At 43.3% G+C, this 24,199-nt stretch overlaps 1 protein-coding gene across 1 annotated transcript; it reads left to right on the forward strand.

The window, feature by feature from the left end:
• Positions 1–233: 233 nt before the first annotated feature.
• On the forward strand, positions 234–23,915 carry IRS2 (insulin receptor substrate 2). The gene is made up of 3 exons (XM_044284904.1): positions 234–511; positions 1,483–4,607; positions 21,266–23,915. Exons 2-3 carry the CDS (start codon positions 1,574–1,576, stop codon positions 21,268–21,270), a joined length of 3,039 nt encoding a protein of 1,012 aa, XP_044140839.1. The 5' UTR covers positions 234–511; positions 1,483–1,573; the 3' UTR covers positions 21,271–23,915.
• Positions 23,916–24,199: the final 284 nt, after the last annotated feature.

Here is a 24,199-nt window from a genome sequence, read left to right on the forward strand (position 1 = left end):
TGCGCACTGGTCCATGTGTGTGACAAACATAGAGCTGCACAGAGGATACCGCATTGATGCGTTTGCTGACGTCCATGAAGTAACGCACCCTATAACCCGCTCGTGATGCTATTTCCACATAATGAAGGCGTCTAGCACTGGCACAACAGCCTGACTCCGCCCACACATGATCACATGGTCGTGACATCATGAAAGGTCCTTCAGCCCACTAAGCCCGCCCCCTCCCCTGTGTGTATGTTTTCACTGTCGGTAACTTGGTACGTCACATGTTGTTTTGCTTCTCTACTTCAGTCACTGGATGTGCTGCGCTATTTACACAGCGGCCGAGACCAGGAGGAGAACAGCTCTGTGGCGGGCGGGCGCTGAGGATGATGGCTGCACCTGACTGGACTGCCGCCTGTTTATTTCACCGCTGCACTTCTGGAGTAAAGAGCGTCTGAGGCGATGTCTGCCGCTTACACCATGTTCCTGCGTAGCTGAGTTCTGCCCCTGGTCGTGTGGACACAGCGCGGTAATCTACACATCCTTATTATGTCTTCATTCAGACCACTGCAGGAGAGAGCTGTCCTGTCTGCAGGGTTCCAGCGGGCGTCTGCACATCGGGGATGTGTGCGGTGGATATACACTATATGTACATCATCTGCGTGGATTATATCATAGATGTATGGTGGTGTGTGCAGATACAGTGTGTGTGGATATAGTATATGTGTATTATAGATGTATGGTGGTGTGTGCAGATACAGTGTGTGTATTATAGATGTATGGTAGTGAGTGCATATACAGTGTGTGTACATTATATGTGATATACATACATAGTATATGTGTGTATTATAGATGTATGGTGGTGTGTGTACATTATATGTGTGTATTATAGATGTATGGTGGTGTGTGCATATACAGTGTGTGTACATTATATGTGTGATATGCATACATAGTATATGTGTGTATTATAGATGCATGGTGTGTGTATGTACATTATATGTGTGGATATTACCTGTGTGTATCTATATGATGCAGGAGTGCTGTAAGGTATGTGCATATACAATATATGTGTGTATGTACATTATATGTGTGGATATTACCCGTGTGCATCTATATATCTCTATATGATGCATGCACACAGACCTGCAGCTGGAGACTCTCCTCGAGGAGCGCTGTAAGGTCTGTCACTCGTCTTGTGTACACAGCTCAATACTCTACATATCATTACTATGCCTTCATTCAGACATCTCCGTATTTACTGCAGCATTGATATCTCTGTAGTCGTGTGCTGTCCTGTCTAGGAGGTATACATTATATCTAGTTATAGATTAGTATACACAGTATCTGTAAATAGAAACCTTAATGAGCCACTCATATATAATGTACAATGTGAGATATGTATCTCAGATATTGCTGCATACGTTGTAAGGATTAATAGATGCGCCCTCCTCTACGTCTTACTCAAGTCTTTTTTTTTTTTTCTTCTTCTCCCTGTTGAAGGTCAAGGTAGAGCAGGTGGAAATCTACAAACACGTTATCTATCATCATCCCTGCCACTGTACTGCAGCACCGGCTGAGAAGTGAGGAGAGGATGGCCAGCCCTCCTGTTCCCGGACAGCCAGTTCAGCCCGCTGCTGGCTCTAACCACAACCACAATAACAACAACAACAGCAGCAATGTAAAGAAGTGTGGCTATCTACGCAAGCAGAAGCATGGCCACAAGCGCTTTTTTGTGCTCAAAGAGCCTGGAGATGGGTGCCCAGCTGCCAGGCTTGAATACTACGAGAGCGAGAAGAAGTGGAGGAGCAAGTCTGCAGCAGCCAAAAGGGTAATTTCTCTGGATAATTGTCTTAATATTAACAAAAGGGCAGATGCGAAAAACAAATACCTGATTGCCCTTTACACTCGGGATGAGTATTTTGCAGTGGCAGCAGAGAACGAGCAGGAGCAGGAAAGCTGGTATCGGGCTCTCACAGAGCTGCTTGGCACCGGCAGAGGAGAGCGAGACAGAAATGGCTGTGTAGTTAGCGGAAGATGCTGCTGTTCAGGAAGCACCAGCTGCAGTGCAAACTGCAGCAGCCACCTGACACTGTGTGAGGACCCAAACTATGGACTGATAACACCAGCCAATGCAGCTTACAGAGAGATTTGGCAAGTAAACTTGAAGCCCAGAGGTTTGGGCCAGATTAAAAGTCTGACTGGTGTGCATCGACTTTGCCTGTCTGCAAGAAGCATCAGTTTTGTGCGGCTGAATAGTGAGGCACCCTCGGTCACCCTACAGTTGATGAATATCCGACGTTGTGGTCACTCTGACAACTACTTCTTTGTAGAGGTTGGTCGTTCTGCTTCCACTGGACCAGGGGAGATCTGGATGCAAGTTGAGGACAACGTGGTTGCCCAGAGCATTCATGAGACTATTTTGGAAGCTATGAAGGCCATGAAGGAGTTGGCTGAATTTAGGCCTCGTAGTAAAAGCCAGTCTTCTAGTTCTAACCCTATTACAGTTCCAGGAAGACGTCATCATTCTCGGTTGCCTCCAAGCCAGACAGGACTGCCCAGAAGGACCCGTACAGATTTTCCTCCCTCTTCTTCTAGTGTTCCTATAAATCAATCTTCCCGCCTCCGCACTGCTAGTGAAGGTGATAACTTAAGCCACAGCACAGTCATAAGTAGTCCCTTAAGTCCTAGTATTCTCCGAGCACCACTAAGCCGTTCTCATACAGTAAGCTTGGGTGGTCGCAATGGAAAATTGTTTCCAGCACCAGGACCCCTGCAACACAGTAGGTCCATGTCCATGCCAGTTCCCCAGTCTCCACCATCAGCTGCAAGTCCAATTAGCTTGTCTTCTGGAAGTAGTGGTCATGAGTCTGCCTCTGATCCTCTTATTCCTCCAAGACCTTCTAGTTGCAACGCTTCAGCTTCTGGGTCACCTAGTGACACAGGTTTCTTGTCCTTGGATGAATATAGCTCTAGTCCAGGAGAACTAGCACGTGCATATTTGAGCTGTAGGAGTGGAACTCCAGATTCTGTGTCAGGTACTCCACCCCACTCAGGGGACATGAATGGATACATGTCCATGGATAAACCATTTCCAGGTGGCTGTGCATGTCTTGCTCGGCGATTAGAAAGTTCAGTACTTGAAAAATGCCACCGAAAGAGAACATACTCCTTAACAACCCCAGGAAGACAAAAAGTTACAACTCCTCAACTATCCTCTGCTTCCCTTGATGAGTCTACTCTGATTCGTGCCACATTTAAGGGAAGTCCTAGTCTTTTGTCTTCATCTCCCAAAACATGCCATCCTTATCCGGAGGACTATGCAGATGTGGAGATCGGACGTAATGAGGATGATGGGTACATGCCAATGAGTCATGGGACAGCTACTGTTTCTTCTTCCACAGATTATGTTCCCATGAGCCCAGCTAGTGTGTCTGCACCTCAGCAAATTCTTCACCCACGTTACTGCACAGAGTCCTCTGCAGGGTCTCAGGAGAATTCGCCAGACGGTTATATGCCTATGTGGTGTGGTCCAAAAGCACGACCAGTACCTGTGCACCATCGAGTTTCACCTGCAGAGTCGCTATCATTTACTCCCCCTGATTATTTCTTCATGCAGCCTAAAAATAATTGTTCCTGTCAAAATAACACAATGCCATATCAAACTATCAGTCGTGCAGATGCAGAACCATATGTGATGATGAAGTCCCCGGCTTCCTCTTCACCACATGGTCGAGCAGCTCGACCATCCCGACTTGCCTTGCGCACTCTTCCCAGTATGAGTGAGCATCCTCCAGAACCACCTAGCCCACCTGGAGGGGAATATATTCATATATACTTTGGAGAGACAAGGTCCCAAGATAATCTGCCTTTGCCTCACCCACCTGCTCTTTCAGATTCTACACCTCTGTCTTCTGCTGGAAGTCCATCATCTTCATCGTCTGGATCAGAGCCTCAGCAATCTCCAATTTCAGACTACATGAATTTGGATTTTGGCCCTCTATCTCCAAAGTCAAAAGTCTCACCAAACTTATGTCCAAACTCTGACTACACAGAAATGAGTCCAAGGAAGTCTCCAACACAATCATCTGTTCCTGTGTCTTCAACAGATAATCAAACATTACCTATAGACGGCACAGTTTCTGGTGTGCAGCACCTTACTTTGCTCATGGACCAGATAAATGGGGGCTTTAATCTACACAGTCCTCCCCCAGATCCTAACAGGGGTGCAAAGGTTATTAGGGCAGACTCACAAGGTGGACGCCGTCGTCACAGCTCAGAGACCTTCTCTTCTACTACACAAGTGACCCCTGTTTCTCCTTCCTTTGCACATAGTCCGAAGAGACACAGCTCAGCCTCAGTGGAGAATGTGTCCCTAAGACCAGGAGAAACATTAGAGACTGGTGAATGTGGCAGTCCGATGTGCAGGGAAACCTCAGCTGGATTTCAGAATGGACTGAACTACATTGCCATTGAGCTGTCGCCTGAAGATCGAAACATATTGCTGCTAACACAAGCCTCTTCCAGGGGTCACTTACCTGCTCTTGGACTTGCCAGTATGGACATTGGATCTTATCCAAGCATAGATTTCCTGGGACATAGGATGAAGGGTGCCACCACTGTCAGAGGTGAGGCATTACTTTTTGTGAATTAATATTGCTAATATGACTGAAGCCAGAGGTTATACAGACCCATTTATAACTTGTGTAGCACTTAGGATAAATGGCTCTTTTATTTACTGCTGAAATGATCAGGCTGCCTCGCATGGTGGGACAGATGTGAGCAGGGTATTGATTATTCCATGTGAGATAGTATCACCTCAAGCCGTATTGTTCTATCTCACATGGAATATGCCACCAATGTCAGATTTGGTGGCCCTTACTCTAGAACAGGCATGCTCAACCCACGGCCCTCCAGCTGTTGCAAAACTACAACTCCAAGCATGCCCGAACAGCCTACAGCATGGCATTTGTGGGAGTTGTAGTTTTACAACAGCTTGAGGGCCGCAGGTTGAGCATGCCTGCTCTAGAACATTCACTTCTATGGGAGTTCTGAAAATAGCAGAGCAAGTGTTCTTGGCTATTTTCGGAAGTCCCATAGAAATAGAGAGCACACCACACATGCTTGACCGCCGGACATAGCTGAGCCAATGCTCACTCTCATATAAATGAATGGAGGACAGCCATACGTGCACAGCTGTTTTCCACTCGCTTTGGAGGTCCTCTTCTCGAGATAGGTGCAGTTCCCAAAGGGCAGACGCACCGCTGACATTGGTGGCATATCCTAGCGACAACCCCTTTTAATGTGTTTTGAAGCCCAAACAGTCAGTCATAGTCAGGACACGAAACATACATGTAAGGCTACTTTCACACTGGCGTTTTGGCTTTCTGTTTGTGAGATCCGTTCAGGGCTCTCACAAGCGGCCCAAAACGGATCAGTTTTGCCCTAATGCATTCTGAATGGATAAGGATCCGCTCAGAATGCATCAGTTTGCCTCCGTTCCGTCTCCATTCCGCTCTGGAGGCGGACAACAAAACACTGCAAGCAGACGAAACTGAGCCAAACGGTTCCGTCCTGACACACAATGTAAGTCAATGGCGACGGATCTGTTTTCACTGACTCAATCTGACACAATAGAAAACAGATCCGTCCTCTATTGACTTTCAATGGTGTTCAAGATGGATCCGTCTTGGCTATGTTAAAGATAATACAAACGCAGTCCATGACGGATCCGCCTTAGTTGGTTGGCTGATCCTGCTTAAATTGTTGCGTTTAGCCGTAGTCATCTAATGTGTGGGCCAGCTTTAGGCCTTACAGGAAGGGTCATCATGTGTGGTTCTTTTCTGAGTCCTAAAGATATTTTTATGAAGGCTCCTTGCACCACTTTGTACTTTTATTATTTTTAGTTTCAGATTCTGTTTTTATTCAGTTCCAAACCTAAAAAGCATTCAGGTCTCTGTTTAGAGACATCAAAGCCTTGATGTCGTTTAACCTTTAACCAGATGGTACATAGAGCGTTGTCCCAATAACATGGGAGTAAAAAGGTCAGCCATCACTGTCAGCCGTACTCTTCCCTTTTATTCCCATACATTGCCTCCAAATGACTGAATCTGTGGAATACTTGACGAGTAGCTATGGTGTTGTACAAGTTTCTCTCCTACCTTGTGTCTGTTTTCTGGACTAAGTAGGTGGAGGTGTCTTTATGAACATAGGCCTTTTTCTTGGAGAGACTGCTCACATGAGTGGTTGTAGCAGTGAGAACCTCCTTTTTGATGCATGATGGTTCCCATTGAATACTTCTTACAGGGTTTGTAGTAGTCATGATTGTCACAAATGACATTGCCGTTTTTTGGGGGGCAGTTTGTTTCTCTCAGTGAGTGTGTGTCTCACAAGATGAAATTCATGTGTCTGAAACCGGTTTCATAAGCCCCGGAAGTGCCATGTAATCCTCTTTGTAAGGGAAAGGTTAAATAAGCAGAATATTTCCTCTCTGACCACACTTATGGAGGGGGGGAAAGTGTGAATGGCTCCTCAGTCTGCGTCCAGCCTTCTACAGCTACATTGTAATTGGGATATTGTTTATTCTTCACATTTGTGAATGTCTTCTTTCTGCCGCTCAGAAATTGGTGTTTGTGATTTGCTTGCTTCTAGCTCTGCTTTCCCTGCCGAGCCATTGAAGAGCAGCTTGACAGAGATTAGCATTGAACGGGGAGGGGTTCATTATTGTTTTGCTTTGTAAAGGGCTCTGGTGAATTGCGTACTAGTCCTTTCTTCTTCTTCTTTTTTTTTTTTGTTGTCCCCAAAGGGACCTGCCAGTGGTTTGGTTGTGTAGTAAATAAAGGATCACTGACATGGAAAAAAAATAATAGGAAATATTGCGAAATTCTGCATAAACCTCAGAGGAAGATGGAACCTGGCAAATATGGAATTGTGTGTTTTGTAGTAGAAGAGATGTCTTGACAGCCTCTGCTTTACCTCTCAGTGCAGTAATTCTCCCCTCCCCCACTTGTTTACCTTAAACCTCCCCCCTCCTCTGAATCCAGGCACCAGACTGTGCTGTAGTCCTCTCATTCATACAAGCTCAAAGCTGTGGTCGGATTGAACCCACTGGTGCCAGGAGACTTGGCATGTGCTTGCTTTCTGCTGTAGATTGCAGGGGTACCTCATTTTTTGTATTTGCAGTATGCAGCCTTCTGAAGGATGCAATTTCAGTGCTGTTTGGGGTTTTCATCACCGTATCCCAAGGCTATTTCTGTCTGATTGTTACATGATCTATTTTCTCTTGTGTCTGTAATTCATTATTCTGTACATCAGCCATGACTCCTGATATGTGGCTCCCTAGAAGACAGCAACAGCAAATATGTCACCTTTTTAAAGGGTTGTTCCCAGTGATATCGCTAGGATGTGCCAATACTTATAATTGGTGGGAGTCCTACTTTTGGGATCCTTGCTGGTCCTGAAAATGAAGGTGACGGCGCTGGATCATCACTGCACTCCCTTCACGTCAGTGGTTTGACCACCTGCTGTGAAGGTGAAATGGTTTGACTACAGATCCCTGCACAGCCGGGTGGCAGGAGAGCGACTCTGCAAGGAAGACTTGGAGGGGAATGTAACTCCTTTGTTCTCAGGATTGATGGGGTCCCGAATAAAGTCATAAAGTTTTTGCATATCCAAGCAATGTGCTATCATTATACAAGATGGGAATACCCCTTTAAAACAGAGATATGAATATTACCTGCAGGTAACCCTTAAAAAAAAATAAATAAAAAAATTATATATATATACACACATTTTTATTTATTAATTTTTGTTAGGGGTTCCACGGTGGTAAAAAGGTAGGTAGTGCCATATATACTTTTTGGGAATGCTGCCTCCGCGGTTACAATCTGGAAAGGGCTACATTTGTGGCTCCCAAAACTGCATGCAGAAACCTGACCGTGTGGCTGTACCCTTATTAGCTGACATAACCTGCCGCGTTTAGAAGTGCGAGGCCATGGTAAGAGTGAAGAATGTACGCTATCACACACAGTCATTAAATTCTTATCCTTTCAATGCTGCAGACTGCTAAGGTTCAACTTAGTTTATTATCTCAGCAGTGAAGCTGTAGTACTCGTTTTTTTTTTTCTCTTTCCCCATCTCACCTTATAATAATACTAGGAGGGCAAGGGAGGCCTTCTATGGCTGAAAAACTTCATGCTGGCCTCTAAAGGTGACCATACACTTGTTAGATATCAACATGGCTAATCCTTGTGGAGATAAGCTTCCACCGAGTGAGTGTGGCAGCAGCTTACTCCCCTCTCCACACTCTGAACACATGCATGCTCAGCCGATGATCGTTCATCAGGGACCCCCGCTGATCATCTGTTTGAGAAGGCATCGGCGCTCGGAGTACTACCGCGGTCTTCTCTCTGCTCAACAAGCACAGTGCCGTACATAGTATAGCGGCTGAGACTGGTATTGCAGCTCAGTCCCATTCACTTCTATGGGGCTGAGCTGCACCTAGGACATGTGACCGACGTGACATCACATGGCCTTGGCCAATGATAGGCAAACTGCGGCTCTCCAGCTGTTTCAGAACTACAACTCCCAGCATGCAAAGACTGCCTACAGCGGTCGGACCCCTACCAATCAGATACCGATGACCTATCCTGAGGATTTAACATAGTTTTCAGCATTTTAACAAAATGGAGACCTGACAAACCCATCACATGTTAATCGGGACCCATTGGGATGTAAAATGTGAACTAGGCCTTAGATATTTAGCACAGTACTGTGTTCTACATAGATTTACTTACTAGCAGATGGGAAATGCAATCTACATCTTCAGAATAAATATCCAGGAAAGGGAAACCACAACATTTAGTGACCGAAATGTTTTGTATTATTCAGATACTCAAACCATACATAAAGTGACAGCACAACGTCCCGCATTAAAGTGGTCCTGGAAATGTCTGCCTAATTAGCTTGGCTCATTGCATGTCGGCCTTTTATAAGATTCCACTGAGATCTTTCCTCTTAATATTTTGTCCTTGGCCACATAATCCCCGATCATCCTCTCTGAACGCGGTGGGCGAGATTGGTATCTTGACAGAATGTTAACATGCCCTTATATAGAACCCTTCTATTCAGCCGAAATCTAAGCAGTGCATTCTTTAGACCTGGCCACGTCACATTTCTGGGGCTAGCATCTGGAGTCTTCGGAAAAACACTTAGAGCAGGCACCGCCTTGGACTGAATCTGCAGTGCACAGATCTGTAATGTTGCCATAGATTTTGGTGGAGACATTGTTATAGCAGACCGTAAGACGCTATTGAAGTTAAAGGTGTTGGGGTACATTCACACTGCGCGCAGTGTATGTCATAAGGTTTTCCTGACGTCTGCCACTGTACAATGGCATCTAAAATGTATGTTTTTATCCTGGATGCTCCTATTCTGTACAGAAGATACCGACATGCTGTTTGACGTCCAGACTGAGAGCGTTCCGATTTCATATGCCAAATGCACCCGTGATGATACAAGGACATACATTGTACACGTGGCAATGGATTATGAAGGAGTGTGCAGTATGCGCTTGGCACCTTTTTCCATCCAGTCCACATTATTTCTTGATATATATGATGTGTTAACCCCAAATGTTATCAGTTATAAGCTGGACATGAAATGGGCCTTTATCTAAAGGACGTCATGAACGCAGTAAGCAGTGCGATTATCATCCTATAGGACATGCCATAGGCTTACCCTAACGCCAAGTGCACCAGTTTCCATGTGAGTGCATGCTGTAATTTTCTCCCCAGGAACCATATTTCCCAAAACTACCATTGACACTGTTTAGAAGCAACACGAAGGTAGTCGATGAAGAATACATTAATGAATCCCCAAGCTGACTTCTACAGTTGTTAATGAGATTAGCCATTTCCACATCCACAGCAAAAGGAGAGGATAAGAAAATGTGAAGAAAGAATTTTTTGTTTCAGAGTAGGAATAGATTTGTTTTGTTGCCAGTATTGTCATTTTGGTAATGGTGTTTTTATTGGTTCTTAAAGGGGTTTTCCAGGATTATCATATTGATGAACTCCCCATAGGATGGCTCATAAATATGAGGTCAACGGGGATCCAACTCCCAGAACCTCCACCGATCGGCTGTATGAAGAAGCCGCTGTGCTCCGTAAACAGCGAGGAGGCCGCAGATGATCATTTCCTGGGAATCGGTCACCCACCAATCTGAGATTGATGATTTATCCCGAGGGCGGGTCATCAATATGATAATCCCAGAAAGGCTCTTTTAGCTTCCTAGAATTTACACTTGCGCTGTGGCGCAGGTTTAGGCCTCATGCATGCGGCCGTTGCCTGGCCGTGTGCATATTGTGGTTCGCAGGCCCACAATATACAGGCACCAGCCGTTTGTGCACCGCATCACAGATGAGGACCCATTCACTTGAATTGGTCCACAATCCAGAAGGTGCGGTGCGGAACAGAGGCACGGAAGCACTACGGAGTGTTTTAATTTTTTGTGTTGCGTGCAGATCACAGACCCATTCAAGTTGAATGGGTCTGGATCTCCCTGCGGCAGCCGCACGGATGGTGCCCGTGCATTGGGCACCACAATTTGCACAGAACAGAACCTTAGAACTGTTCATTTTCTGTGAGTAGAGTCTCGGAGGAGAAATGATCTCCCTGACCTTTCGCTGGAGGGTAGTGTTCACAAACACCAATTTCGAATGTGTTTTGTGAAAAACTGCGGGCATGTGACCTCAAGATCCTCCCACTCTTGCACATGTAGAACAGTAATGATAGCCATTCTGGTTTGACTGTCCTGTCACAGCAGGATGAGTCTGGTGTGTGCGTGCTCCAGCTACTAGCACTCCCATTGCTGCATAGCCGTATTCCTAACCCCCCCCCCCCCCCCCCCCCCCCTTCGACACCATGCACATTTCTGTTGAAGGCTGGGTTTCGGATGATAAATAATAGGTTGGCTTAATATGGTAATTCCTAGAGCTTGTCTGGGCCGTTGCCATCACTGACTGGCTCAGCAATGGAAAATTGGTTGCACATTCATAGGAACATCTGCGTAGCTGTGGCAGACATCAGTGACCACAAAAAGCAAATGCCTGTTTTTTCTTTCCCCTCCTAAATGCAAGTAATAGAAGACCCTATGTATCACCTAAGCCTCCTTTTAGTCTTTCACATTCTAGGTAAATGCCCAGTTTGTAATAGAGGCATATTTGTATAGTATACAGAAGTATCAGTTTAGCAAACCAATCTCATGGCTGTGCGTATTCCAATCACTGCTCCGAGACTTCAGTCTGAATAGGTAGAGTTGTATATGATGTTTGGTTGGCTTAGTAATAACCTCCTTTCTGTACAGGTCCGGTGCTATGATCTCTGGTATATTATGGTTTTGTAAGTGGGTGGTGTCAGTTTTAGGGGTCTCCGGCAATGACCTGAGAAATGGTTGTGGAGTAGTTGTGTGTTTTTTCTACTGTACGATATGTGGTCAGGGCCTTGGCTACACTGTGTGACTATTTGTAGCGCAACTGATTTGATTTTACCCATTTGAACTACAGCTTCCGTCCAAATGCATGCACTCAGTTGAATGCAATCTCGTGGACTGCACCTGTCATGCAATAGTTAAAATCAATCAGTTGCAACCCAGAAAGTTGCGGTGTAGCTGAGGCCTTAAAAGTGTGCGTTTCTGGGTTGATGGTGTCAGGGTATTGTGAATGGAGTGTTTGTTCTCCAGTCAGCTTAGAACAATTGTCGCTTAAGGCATAGGAAGTGCTTTGCTTGAGCATTGCCTCCGATTACTTTGAAGATAGCAGGACAAGCTTGCGTTCACTGGTTGTGTGTGCTGCAGATCCAGAATAGGAGAAGCCGCCCCCCGTGGGTGATCAGAGGGTGTCCCTGCAGTAACTCTCTCGCCTGTGGTCATCGTAGTTTTCTGTTTTTCAGGGAATTGGATATTTAGTATCTGGTTGTTTTTAAGTGTGTTGTTTGTCTTAAAGGCTGATAAACACTCTTCTATTCTCGTGAAAACATTTTAAGTTATTTTTATTTTATTTTTTTATAGCTGTATATAGACATGAACGCTGCTGAGCTTTTTTTCCCAGCCATGAGAACTTGAAAATGGAATTTATGATTCATAACTTTCTTCTAGCTTTTGACAAACAGATGGTCCCAGCTAACTTGTAAGGAATGCAGGCGGGTACTGACTTGAAGACTATTATAAAGAGAGGTGATCCATAATAAAAAAGAGACTTTAAAGAGCAGTAAGAAAGCAGCGCTGTAACCCAGCAATAGCGGAGTCTGCTAGCATTGCACTGCCCACGGCTCTCTATGGCTAGCTTGTGTACGTAGCTGTCACTACTCGGTGCTGTGAAAACACTCATTGAACCTCAAGTTGGCTTCTCCTTGGCAGCAGCGTCGCTGACCTATGTAAGCTATAGTTTAGCGTTTGCTAGGGCTAATTAGCTAGACAAGAATCCAGGGTGTAACCTATACAGTATATATACACAGGGCTGTGTGTAACCCTCTTACGTAACCTAAACAAGGGGAGCACATGAGGCAATGCAGATGAATAGGGCACGGCAAGGCTGAATGACATTTGGAAGGTGACTGCTAAAGGCATGTGGTAAGCTCTGCTGTCCACTATTGCCGGCTGGGGTGTGTACCCCGATCCTTCATATCTGACGAGAACCTCTTTACAATGCAGCCCCTGATGATTGTAAATAAAGGCGAGGACGGATGGTGCCCTCAAAAGACCCCGGGCTTTGCCTGTGCATTCAGGATTAGACTGTGCTGAAGCTCAGCATGTGCACAGTGCCAAAATTGTATTCAAGGTCACTGCATGTCTGAATGAAGCGCGCTAATCTGTTTTATTGGGAGTCCAAAGGTACTTGTATTCAGCGCATGTCATTATGCATGAGCAGATGCGAGGACTGCAGTCTGCGGGTCATTATTTTTGGCTCCCTAAAGTAGAAGGAGAAATGAATGAGCTGGCTGTAGTTTTACAATCCGCTCTCGCCCACACTGTGCTTCCTGTCTGTATGGCGATGATCGGTATATATGATGATGTAATATTCAAAGTGAAATGTAAGAGGGAACTTAAATACAGTATGAGACACTGAACGTATGAAAAGTGTGTGTAATATAATTAATTTAGACCATACATTAAAGGTGGAGATGTTACCTCATTACATGGTTACGGGATCAATGACCATCGGTGATTATTAGGCCGGTACGTTGTGTTGGCTTTGACAGAGCAAAGGGCAATATATCGACATTAACAGTGTTCACCTTTGAAACTGCTTTAATCTATACGGAGCTCCACCATAAAGCAGTCTTTATCAGCCACATCAGAAGTGCATTGACATCCAGTAATTGACTTTGTATTTTATGTTTTATTTGTCTGCTGTTTCCTTCTTCTTGATGACTAAATCTGAAAGCTCTGCCTTACTGGAGGTGGCTTCTATGTTATCTATGAAATAATTAGCACGGCGTTGGGTTTTTCTACCAATGAGTGGAGATTGGGGGTTGTTGTTTACATTTGTCCCATCCACATCTTGCAGGAGAACACTTCCTTCCTCAGCAGATGACAGCCTCAGGGCCATGCACCTGCCATGACAAGCAAGACACACTAGTGCCTACCCCAGCATCTCTGTTGACAATAGGCTAATGATTGCATGCCATCTGCCTCCCAGGCCTACTATAACATAGAGGAAGAGATTTCCTCTTTCCAGAGACAATAATGACAATGCAAGTGAGATTAGAGGACAGTGCAAGGCTGCCCTAGCTCAGATCTCAGTGCTGTCGCTTTCACTTGGCAATGACGGACCCCTGGGAATTTTCCATGGCCATGTGAAATACTGTTTACAGGTCCATGTCATTCAGTGACGCGTGCGTTCTTATACACATATGTGACAGACACAGACTTCGTCCATGTACTGTGATCCTTTCTAATCGGCATTCGGAAAATTCAAAGGGAACTATCCAGTGCGCTCCCTCTGGTCCTGACTGTTGTGCACACTTTAAGGCCGGTCAAAGTACATTTCAAGAATATCTGTAGTAAACTGCTTGCTGACTGGAATGTGTAATCTCCTGGAGCACGTTCAAAGGGTTTAGAAAAACAAGTTGGAATTCATCATTTCACCAGGCCATGCCTGCAAGCACTTTTAGTGTAGTCAACAGTTTAGAATTTTCTTTAACATAAAAGTGCGAAATATACATTTTATATTTTTTGTATATTTTATTTATTTATTTTTTTATTTTACTTTTTCTATTTTTGGTATTTTTTTAAAGGGAGTCTATCACCTCAAAAATCAGTTTCAAAGTAAGCATACTGCCATGTAGGGTAGGTGCCGTGAAACCTAACCATACTTGAAAATCTAGTCCTCTTATCCTGGGAAATGCTTCTTTTTCTGAACACCATGGGCGGAGACAGCCCGTTTAGCGTGCGATCGCCTCCTCCTGTTTGACAATGCCCACAATTTCATAGTCTGTAACAATGACGCAGAGGAAGGCAGTAGCACCAAACGGAGCGGCCAGTGGTGCACTGAGAACCTTATTTACATTAAAAAGAAGCATTTCTCAGGATGAGAGGACCAGATTTTCACAAGAAAGTTATGGTGATGTTTCGCCCCACCTACGACAGCATGTTTCCTTTGAAACTGATTTTGGAGGTGACAGACTCTTTTTAAGGGGGTATTGTTTTTGACAGTATGTACACAGATTACTTTTGAGTAAAAAAAGTATAAAAAAAGACATTTTGAAGAATATTACGAACACCGTTACTGCAAGTGAAATAAGAGACTAAAGTTGAATTCATATCATGGTATTTTTAAGGTTCTTGTCTAAACTAGACTTGGACAAGGCAGCATTGTGGGTTCCTTCAAATAGGCCAAGATGTTCTTGCTAAATTTAAAAACAAAAAAAGGTCCAAACATCACCCAGAGTTTATAGAGTATTAAGTAGGATTATATGACGCATGGATTAGGCATTGTTGAGCAGCTTGGTTTAATGGAAAGGGTCAGAGTTGGTGGCATTAGTGTAATGCTGAACTGGCTGATACCAGTACCTACAGGGAAAGTTCACAGTAACTCACAAGACGCAAGGAAAAGCAAATAAAGCCCGTGTTGTATGACTTCCCAAAGTCACAGGTTCCTTACGAAACCCTGAACATTGCTCTCTGGGGGCATTAGTAGAATTTTGTGTTCATACTATATGAGCCCTGACTTCTCCACTTTATTTCTTTTAGTTGTGGATGGTTACATATGGAATAAAGCATTGTAGACTGACACGTAACGTTGAGGTTACTACAGGATAAGCTTCACATCCCATTCTGCACATATTTGCTGAGTAAACTCTGAGCTGCCGTTTGAACTTCTCATGAGCCATGTTCTGTTTGTGCCAAAAGCAGACATGGTGCACTGTACAAGAATAGCAGCTTGAATCATTAACATTATTCGTGGGCACCTATTTTTGTAGCAGAGATGTTTATTGGTAGTCTTCTGTCAGCTGTGAGTGTAACATGAAGGGCTTATATAGCCAGGAATGTCACTGAAAGCTGTCCAACTGGGAGGTTTAGCACTGGCTACCATGTCCACCTCTCCGGTCTGGACAACTTTGGATTATTTGGCAAGAGCTGGCTGCCACAAAATAATTGTTTTGCTACCCACCCAACAAAGTGGCTCTCATCTTTGGACAATATACGTTGCCACTGGGACCTCCCCACAATGAACTGAAATTTGTGGGGAAACCACAGTGTTCAGTTCCCCTGCAGTGCCACCAGAAGGACGCTGAATCATTACATACCTTACAGGGAAACTCGTCTACAGGTTGTCTACCAGCACTGGAGTCCTGGGTTTGAATATGACTAAGGCCTCTTTCAGACGGGTGTTGCGGGAGCGTTGCAGGAGCGTTGCAGGAACATGCACGATTTTTCCGCGCGAGTGCAAAACATTGTAATAAGTTTTGCACGCGCGTGAGAAAAATCTGCATGTTTGGTACCCGAACTTCTTCACAGAAGTTCAGGTCTGGGATCGGGGTTCTGTAGATTGTATTATTTTCCCTTATAACATGGTTATAAGGGAAAATAATAGCATTCTGAATACAGAATGCATAGTACAATAGCGCTGGAGGGGTAAAAAAATAATAATAATTTAACTCTCCTTAATCCACTTGCTCGCGCAGCCGGCATCTCTTCTGTCTCTTCCTTTGCTGATTGCAGTCAATGGACCTGTGGTGACGTCACTCCGGTCATCACATGGTCCGTCACATGATCTTTTACCATGGTGAAGGATCATGTGATGACCGGAGTGACGTCACCACAGGTCCTTTGACTGCAAAGAAAGAGACCGAAGCGATGCCGGCTGCGCGAGCAAGTGGATTAAGGTGAGTTAAGTTATTTATTTATTTTAACCCCTCCAGCGCTATTGTACTATGCATTCTGTATTCAGAATGCTATTCTTTTCCCTTATAACCATGTTATAAGGGAAAATAATAAAATGATCGGGTCCGCACTTGCTTGCGGATGCTTGCGATTTTCACGCAACTCCATTCACTTCTATGGGGCCTGCGTTGCGTGGAAAACGCACAATATAGAACATGCTGTGATTTTCACGCAACGCACAAGTGATGCATGAAAATCACCACTCGTGTGCACAGCCCCATAGAAATGAATGGGTCCAGATTCAGTGTGGGTGCAATGCATTCACCTCACGCATTGCACCCGCGTGGAATACTCGCCCGTGTGAAAGGGACCTAAGGCTATTTCCACACTAACGTTTTTGCTAGATCCGGCAGTGTTCAGCAAAAACGCTTCCATTACTGATAATACAATTATCTGCATCCGTTATGAGCGGAACCCTTTGTATTATCTTTAACAAAGCCAAGACAGATCCGTTATAAACGCCATTGAAAGTCATTGGGGGAAGAATCCATTTTCTATCGTGTCAGAGAAAACAGATCCGTCCCCATTGACTTGCATTGCAGGTCATGACGGATCAGTCTTGCTCCGCCTCTCGGGACGGAAAGCAAACCGCAGCATGCTGCGGTTTGCTTTCCAGTATGAGAACAATTGGAGCATTCCGTTCTGTTCAGTTACGTTTTGTCCCCATTGACAATGAATGGGGACAAAACGGAAGCGTTTTTTCCGGTATTGAGACCCTATGACTGATCTTAATACCGGAAAACATTAACACTAGTGTGAAAGTAGCCTTAGGACTCCTACACAAGACCATATATTTCATCTGTTTGCTATTCACATTTTTTTCGGACAGCACACTGACCCATTCACTTCTATGTGGATTTGTTTTTCCATTCTGCAAATTGTAGAGCATGTCCTGTTGTGGTCCATTTTGAAGTCAAGAATAGCCATTTCTGTTGATGAGAGTGCATGAGCATGAGGACTAAGGACATTTGCATGGTGTATGTTCTTCTCTTGTTTTCTTGGGTTTCATCTGCATGCTACAATTACCACTATCCAGCCCCTGCTCTTTATAACTTGCTGTCCTCTCCAGCTAATTGATGGAGGTCTCATCTGATACCCCATATGAACCCAGAGTGCCCTTATAATAGGTGGCTTGAGCAAATATTTTTTATTTTTTTTTCCTAAGCCAGTAACTGGAAAATCTGACATTCTGAACATTGATTGAAATAATTATCCCATGATTAATATTTTGAAAAAAAATGAAAATTGGTCACCATATAGTACATGGCAATCTGTTTCTAACAAAGCTAGAACCGCATGGATCCAGAGTTCCCCTACTCCTGCTCTAGATTTATTTCTAGCTGACAGCTCAGGAGGAGTTTCCTTTCTCAGGTGGCCCGTACTGTAACTGTCACAACTTCTAACTGAAGATATGGCTATTGGTAGTTGAAGGTTAGAACTGAGCATGTGAGTCCACCTCTACCAGGTGGACAGAGAGATGAGGAAAGGAGAAAACAGCAGGTGGTGCTATACATTTTATTGAATAACTCAGTGGCTATAGTACATTTTAAATTACATGTCATTATGAAAACATTCAGATCCTCGTACTGGTGTGAAAAATGTAGATTTTTTCCTGAAACGGATGGGAACCGGCTTTTCCAAGTTCCTCCCTCTAATATTTGCATCAGTAAATCTCAGGTTATAAAAATGACGTGTATTTCGCTCTAGGTTGACATGAACATAAACAGGAATCCAAAAACCAAACAAGTTTAAATGTTTTCATATGAATGGAAAACGATTACCATTTTTCCCTGTCTTATGAAAAATAGATGTTTTGCGGGCTTCTAGTGAAGTGTGTCTTCATTGAGAGCCCTGGGGCTGACACAAAGCTAGACTGTCAAACCGAGATTGTGTTTGCATAGTAATATAACCAGAGGCAAATTGCTAAACCTTCAGAGATGGGCTGGGATCTTGCCTCGGCCCAGGACAGCTTTCCTTTCATACTCTTCTAGGAGTTCATTGTTTTGATTGAAAATACAGACATAACTTAATTTTTTGGACCAAAACACTTTATCATTGAATTTTCTGCATTACTTTTCATGGCCAATAGTCCTTTCACATTGGTTAGATGCATGTCTTACCTAAAAAGTTCACCAAAGCAACGTGACCATCATGGACCTTAGTGCAGATTGCTTTCTAGTGATCTAGTTCCGTTGACGTGTTTGGAAACGTATACGTACGTACCTGCATCTCAATCCTCCATTATTTAGTTCCTCTGAAACGTGGATATTCGGTCTCATAATTGAGGACTTGTTAAAGCCGTGTTTGCACAGAGGCTTTATTTTCCATCAGCGTAGGCAGTCCAACCATTGCTTGGCCTTGGTTGAGGGAATCTCCTTGTGTACACAAAGTGAAGGTGATCGTCATGAACTGTTCCAAGCCTGGAGCTGATGATGCGCTTCGAGCTTTCCCCACGTCATCAGAGAGAGATGTGATGCAAATATTCATGTGCTGTTGACCTGGGCATGATAAATCAACATCACATTCATTGCAATAGCAAGTGATATATAGCATCTAATTCTTGTGTCTAGCTGAGCAAATAGGCAAACATTGAGCAACTCCTTTGGCAAACTTTATCTATCGGTACAGAATTCAGACAGGAAGCAGGAATTTCCCTATTTTCCTTTTGTGTGACAGATGGGCAACAGTAAAAGCAAAAAGCAGCTGTTCAGACCCGTGGCGGATCATGAACACTGGGAAATACCTTAACCCTTTCCTTCGGCTTCTGCTGGTGGAGTTGATGGCAAACAAATTAGGCAGACGACAAGCAACGTTTGACGTTTTCCACGTTGAAGATATTATTCTTCAGTGTTACCCACAACCGATATCGGTTCCCACCACTGATAGAAATAAAACTATTCTCACTGTCCCAAACCCTTTCTGTTCCAGAACCACTCCTCCATGCCCATATACTGCTGAGTACAGATGAGCGAATTGATTTTGTACAAATGGATTTGTCTCATCAACCAGAGTTCTTCACCTGCTAGGGGCTCTCCCCCTGCCGCTTGATGGACAGGGCCGGACAGCTCAACCAGCCCTGACAATCTTGCGCCTGCGTCGCCTCTCCTAGTAGTGCCGCAAGTGCAAGGGCTTTGCTTCCATTACCAGAGCAGTGACTGTGCCTGCACCGCTTCACTTCAAGGTAGCAGTATGTAAACAATTGCTGAAACAAAGCCTCCACGCTTGCACCGATACAGGTACATCATTGCCGCAGCCATAATATTACGTCATTAATGCAGTATTGGGGAGGATAGGAGCGGCAGCAATGGAATGGATGGCATTCAAGATGCTCAGTTTGCTTGTATTCTAATAATGTCAGCAATGTGTTTAACAAAAAAAAAAAAAACAACTGGGACAACCTATTTAAGACTGCCCAGGTATAACACCTACATTTATATAGTTTATATGAGGTCATTTATCAAACTGGTGTCAAGTAGAACTGGCTTAGTTGTCCATAGCGACTAATCAGATTCCACCTTTCATTTTGGACAGCTCCGTTGGAAAATGAAAGGTGGCATCTGATTCATTGCTATGGGCAACTAAGTCAGTTCCACTTTATACCAGTATAGTCTGTCTGGACATTTTGTAATAACCGTGTGTTATAGTATTTTGTTTACTACGCATTTGCAGTATTGTCATAGACGGCACAGCGAGTCTGACTTCTTGGATTAGCAGCGAACGGAGGAGGGTCAGGTGATGCATGCCACCGCTTGGGTGCTGTAACCTGATCACAGGTGAATAATTCAAAAACACTTCTGGAAAGCACTTTAGGGAAACAAATATTTTCAGCCGTTCTAGTAGAGTGTAATTTACATGCTTACTTGACTTCAGAATAAACCAGTGTAACATGTTCCTTCAGCTTTTTCATTGATGTGGAGGATTTAGAAGGGAAACTGTTCACGGATCATGATTTCTTTTATTTTGTATTTTGTATTATTTTGGAAATCGCCTTTTTTTATGTGTAGATTTAGGATGTGTTTACCTGCTGTAGGTCAGTGCACCATTGAGTCTATTGTCTCAACAATAGTTGGATGTTTAGTGCTCTACTGTCTTTATGTTTGTGGGCTTTTAAGGGGCCCATACACATTAGATTAACATCGGCCAAATCAACTGACTTGACGGGACTGAACAATTATCTGATGTGTATTTGGTATTCCACCTCTTCCTCAGTGGAAGATCTTCACATTGAGAACACGTGAATGTTAAGCCAAGTGAGCATTCAACCAAGGTCTAAGGTTGTATTGCCACCTTTGAGGGTTCACATATGGTGGCACTGGTGCAGAGAACTGCACTTTTTATATACTATATACCTTGGACTTTGTTTAAAGGGCATCGAAAAATCACATTTTAAAATATGCAAATGATCCTCTAGGAGCAACGGAGGTATTCCCGTTACACCTAGACGCTCTGCTCTTTCTGCAACTGCCACACTCTCTCCACTATGACCAGGGCCAGGTACTGGAAACGTGATCATTCCAGCCTGGCCCTGTCAATCAAAATGGAGAGGATGCCCCAGTTGCAGAGAGAGCAGAGCCTCTAGGTGTAACGGGAACCCCCTCTTATTGCTCTTAGAGGCTCATTCACATGTATTAAAGACATTTTTCTCAGCAATGTGGGCACATATGAACATGGGACCAAGACCTTCAGCTGCCAAGCTCACATGCAAATGGTCAGACTGTTTCATAGTTCCAAATCTGCTGACAGATGCCCTTTTAATCACAAGAGAAAATGTACGTTTTATGCTACAAAAACCATATCCTATTACTTATGTAACTAACTACTTCTGCCTTTTATGTATTTCAGAGTGAAGGCGGTGGCTCAGAACCTCACCACACTACAGAAGAGATCTACGGGCCTACTTTGTGACCAAATGCTGCTAAAGTCTCACTCCTTCCGCTCATGCGGGTTTGAATCGATTCCGCTCAGGTACACAAGTGGTGGACATACTTCAGAGACCTGCTTCAATGTAATTAAATGGCATTATTTTTCTTCTGTCATATTCCCATGGATGACACAAAGACAACCATGTACTTTCAAGTTCACATTGAATGACGAGGCCTTCATCAAACTTCCTTATTTATTCTTCAGTAGACCGGGACATTGCAGTAACACCAGAGTTATTGGAGATGAAGAGTACCAGTTGCCCTACCTCAGAAAATAAATGAAAATAATCAATGAAGAGGATTTTTTGTGTTTCATTTTGGTTGTGCAATGAAGATTCTGCAGAAATTGTTCAGCATTATTATATGATAAATTTATAATATATTGCTTTATGGATCAAAATTTATTGGCTGCACAGTTTACTTGGGAAAATGGACACACTATGGTAACCAGTGACTGGGGAAATGGAAGAGCAATGCTTTGGTGCACACGTGCTGTTCCTATTTCCAAAGGTGGACCAAAAATGTTACTAATGAACATATTGTACTCCATGTTACGCTGCATGCACTACACGGTTCCTCCCTCTAGTCTGATCAAGCAGATTACTGTATGTACAAAAATAGCAGCCGTTGGAAAATGATTTCTATTAATAATCATTAGGGTGTAGGTTTTCAGCAACCAGTGATTTTGTGTGATGCCACACCTATCTTCATGTCCTAATGACTTCCTCACAGATACTTTGTTAGCATATGCTACATTGATTTTAATATTGATTGTAGGAATACAGACACAGACGCACATATAGCTGCATTGCTGTTAACCAAAAACATCCATATATTTTATATCTTGGAGGATTTACCTAAGTAATGCGCTGTTACCACCCTGAAATTATTCGCCCAGCCACTTGGCTTGGTTCTTCCTGGTTGGACAATACACTGCAGTAATGTCTTGTCGGTGCCACAAAGCGGCCCTGTTTGAGATGTGCCGATTTGCGCGCTCTGAAAGTGGCACATGCACTTTTTGTTTTCAGTGTACTGGAAAATGCAACCTTTGCAGCATTACACATTTCGGAAAGCGCTGCATTCTCATTTATCAATATTTCACAGCTTATTTTTTAGGCTACTTTTACATTAGCGTGTTCAATGCCGCTATTGAGATCCGTCATAGGGTCTCAATAGCGGAAGAAAACGCTTCAGTTTTGTCCCTATTCATTGTCAATGGGGACAGAACGAAACGGAATGCACCAAAATGCTGAATGTCTGTGATTTTTATTTTATTTTTTGTTTTTTTTTCGGAGTGCAAACAATCTGCGATCTAAAAGGCTGATGGTGGTGGTCATTAGTTAAATCATATTCTTGGCATTGAACCATGTAATGATGAAATTGAAAAGCTTCATGTCTTCCTACTTGCTCAACAAAAGTCTTACTAATGAGGATTGTATTGCCAGACAAAAATGAATGTAAATTCATATCTTTTTTTCTATTGCTCCTTTTTATAGTTTGATTCTTGTTGGAAGAGGAAGGTAGTGCTTCATAAACCGGTTGTGCGAGTTATTGGCCTGTTTATGTATAGCATAGTTTTCTATGTAAATGTAATGTACAGATGTAAAACTTTCTAAACTATTTTGGCCTGGACTCCAGATGAATTAGACTTAATATTTGCTACGTATGAACCATAATAGCACTGATCATTCTTAACTGCTGACGTCAATATTTGATTTATATTAAGAATATGTTTCGAAATAAGATTGATATACTAGAGCAGTTGGGCATAACGGGCTTACATCGACTTCAACTCTGTAAATTTTCACATAAGGCATATGCAATATTTAAAAGTAACGTTTAGTTTACAGAATGCAACCAAAATGTACAGGTTTTGCAGAAACACCATAATGTATATTTAAATCTTTATACATTCTTGCCCAGTGTCCCTTAAATTTAAAATATTTTGCTATCGTAAACTTAAGAGGTATCAAACAGTATTTTATTCTTTCTCTACTGGGTACATAATGTTTCTGAATATCAAGATGTTAAATATATTTCAATCGTGGTATGACAAGAGACTTTATCTTGCAGTGTCTTCCGATGTACAGTGGAATATATATATATATATATATATATATATATATATATATATATATATAAATTCCTATAAAATAATGATGAGATGCTGCTGGAGACAACAAACAAAACTAGGGTAGTACATTGTATGTAGTCTTTATTGATCTTGGATGCTGTCTTAATAGCCATATGCAATAAATACATTATTTATGATAGGATTTTTGAGTGTGCTTTCTGTGGATTTGTAACTTCAAAAATAATGATATTATGATTATTATTCTAATTTATTATTTCATTTTTCATTATGACATAATTACAGTGTGCACCGCTACACTTAAAGGGGTTCTCCGGGCTTTTAATATTGATGACCTGTCCTCAGGATAGGTCATCAATATCAGATGCGCGCCGTGTTGGCGCTGCCTCCGCTTCACTGTTTACCTTCTCGCTGTCGCCTCTGCAGCAGTGAGCAGGTGTAATTACACCCAAGCTGTCCCATTCATTTCAATGGGACGGATCGTTCCCATACACTTGTATAGGAGTGATCCGTTCCATTGAAATGAATGGGACAGCTTGGGTGTAATTACACCTGCTCACTGTTGCAGAGGCGACGGCGAGAAGGTAAACAGTGAAGAGGAGGCAGCGCTGGCACGGCGAGCGCCTCTTCAAACAGCTGATTGGCGGGGGTTCAGGGTGTCAGACCCCTGCGGATCTGATATTAAAAGCCCGGAGAACCCCTTTAATGTTTGCTATAATTTATTATATTCGTTATTTAAAAAAAGGAAAAAAAATATGACAA

Source organism: Bufo gargarizans, chromosome 3, assembly GCF_014858855.1.
Source record: "Bufo gargarizans isolate SCDJY-AF-19 chromosome 3, ASM1485885v1, whole genome shotgun sequence".
Classification (NCBI taxonomy): Eukaryota; Metazoa; Chordata; class Amphibia; order Anura; family Bufonidae; genus Bufo; species Bufo gargarizans.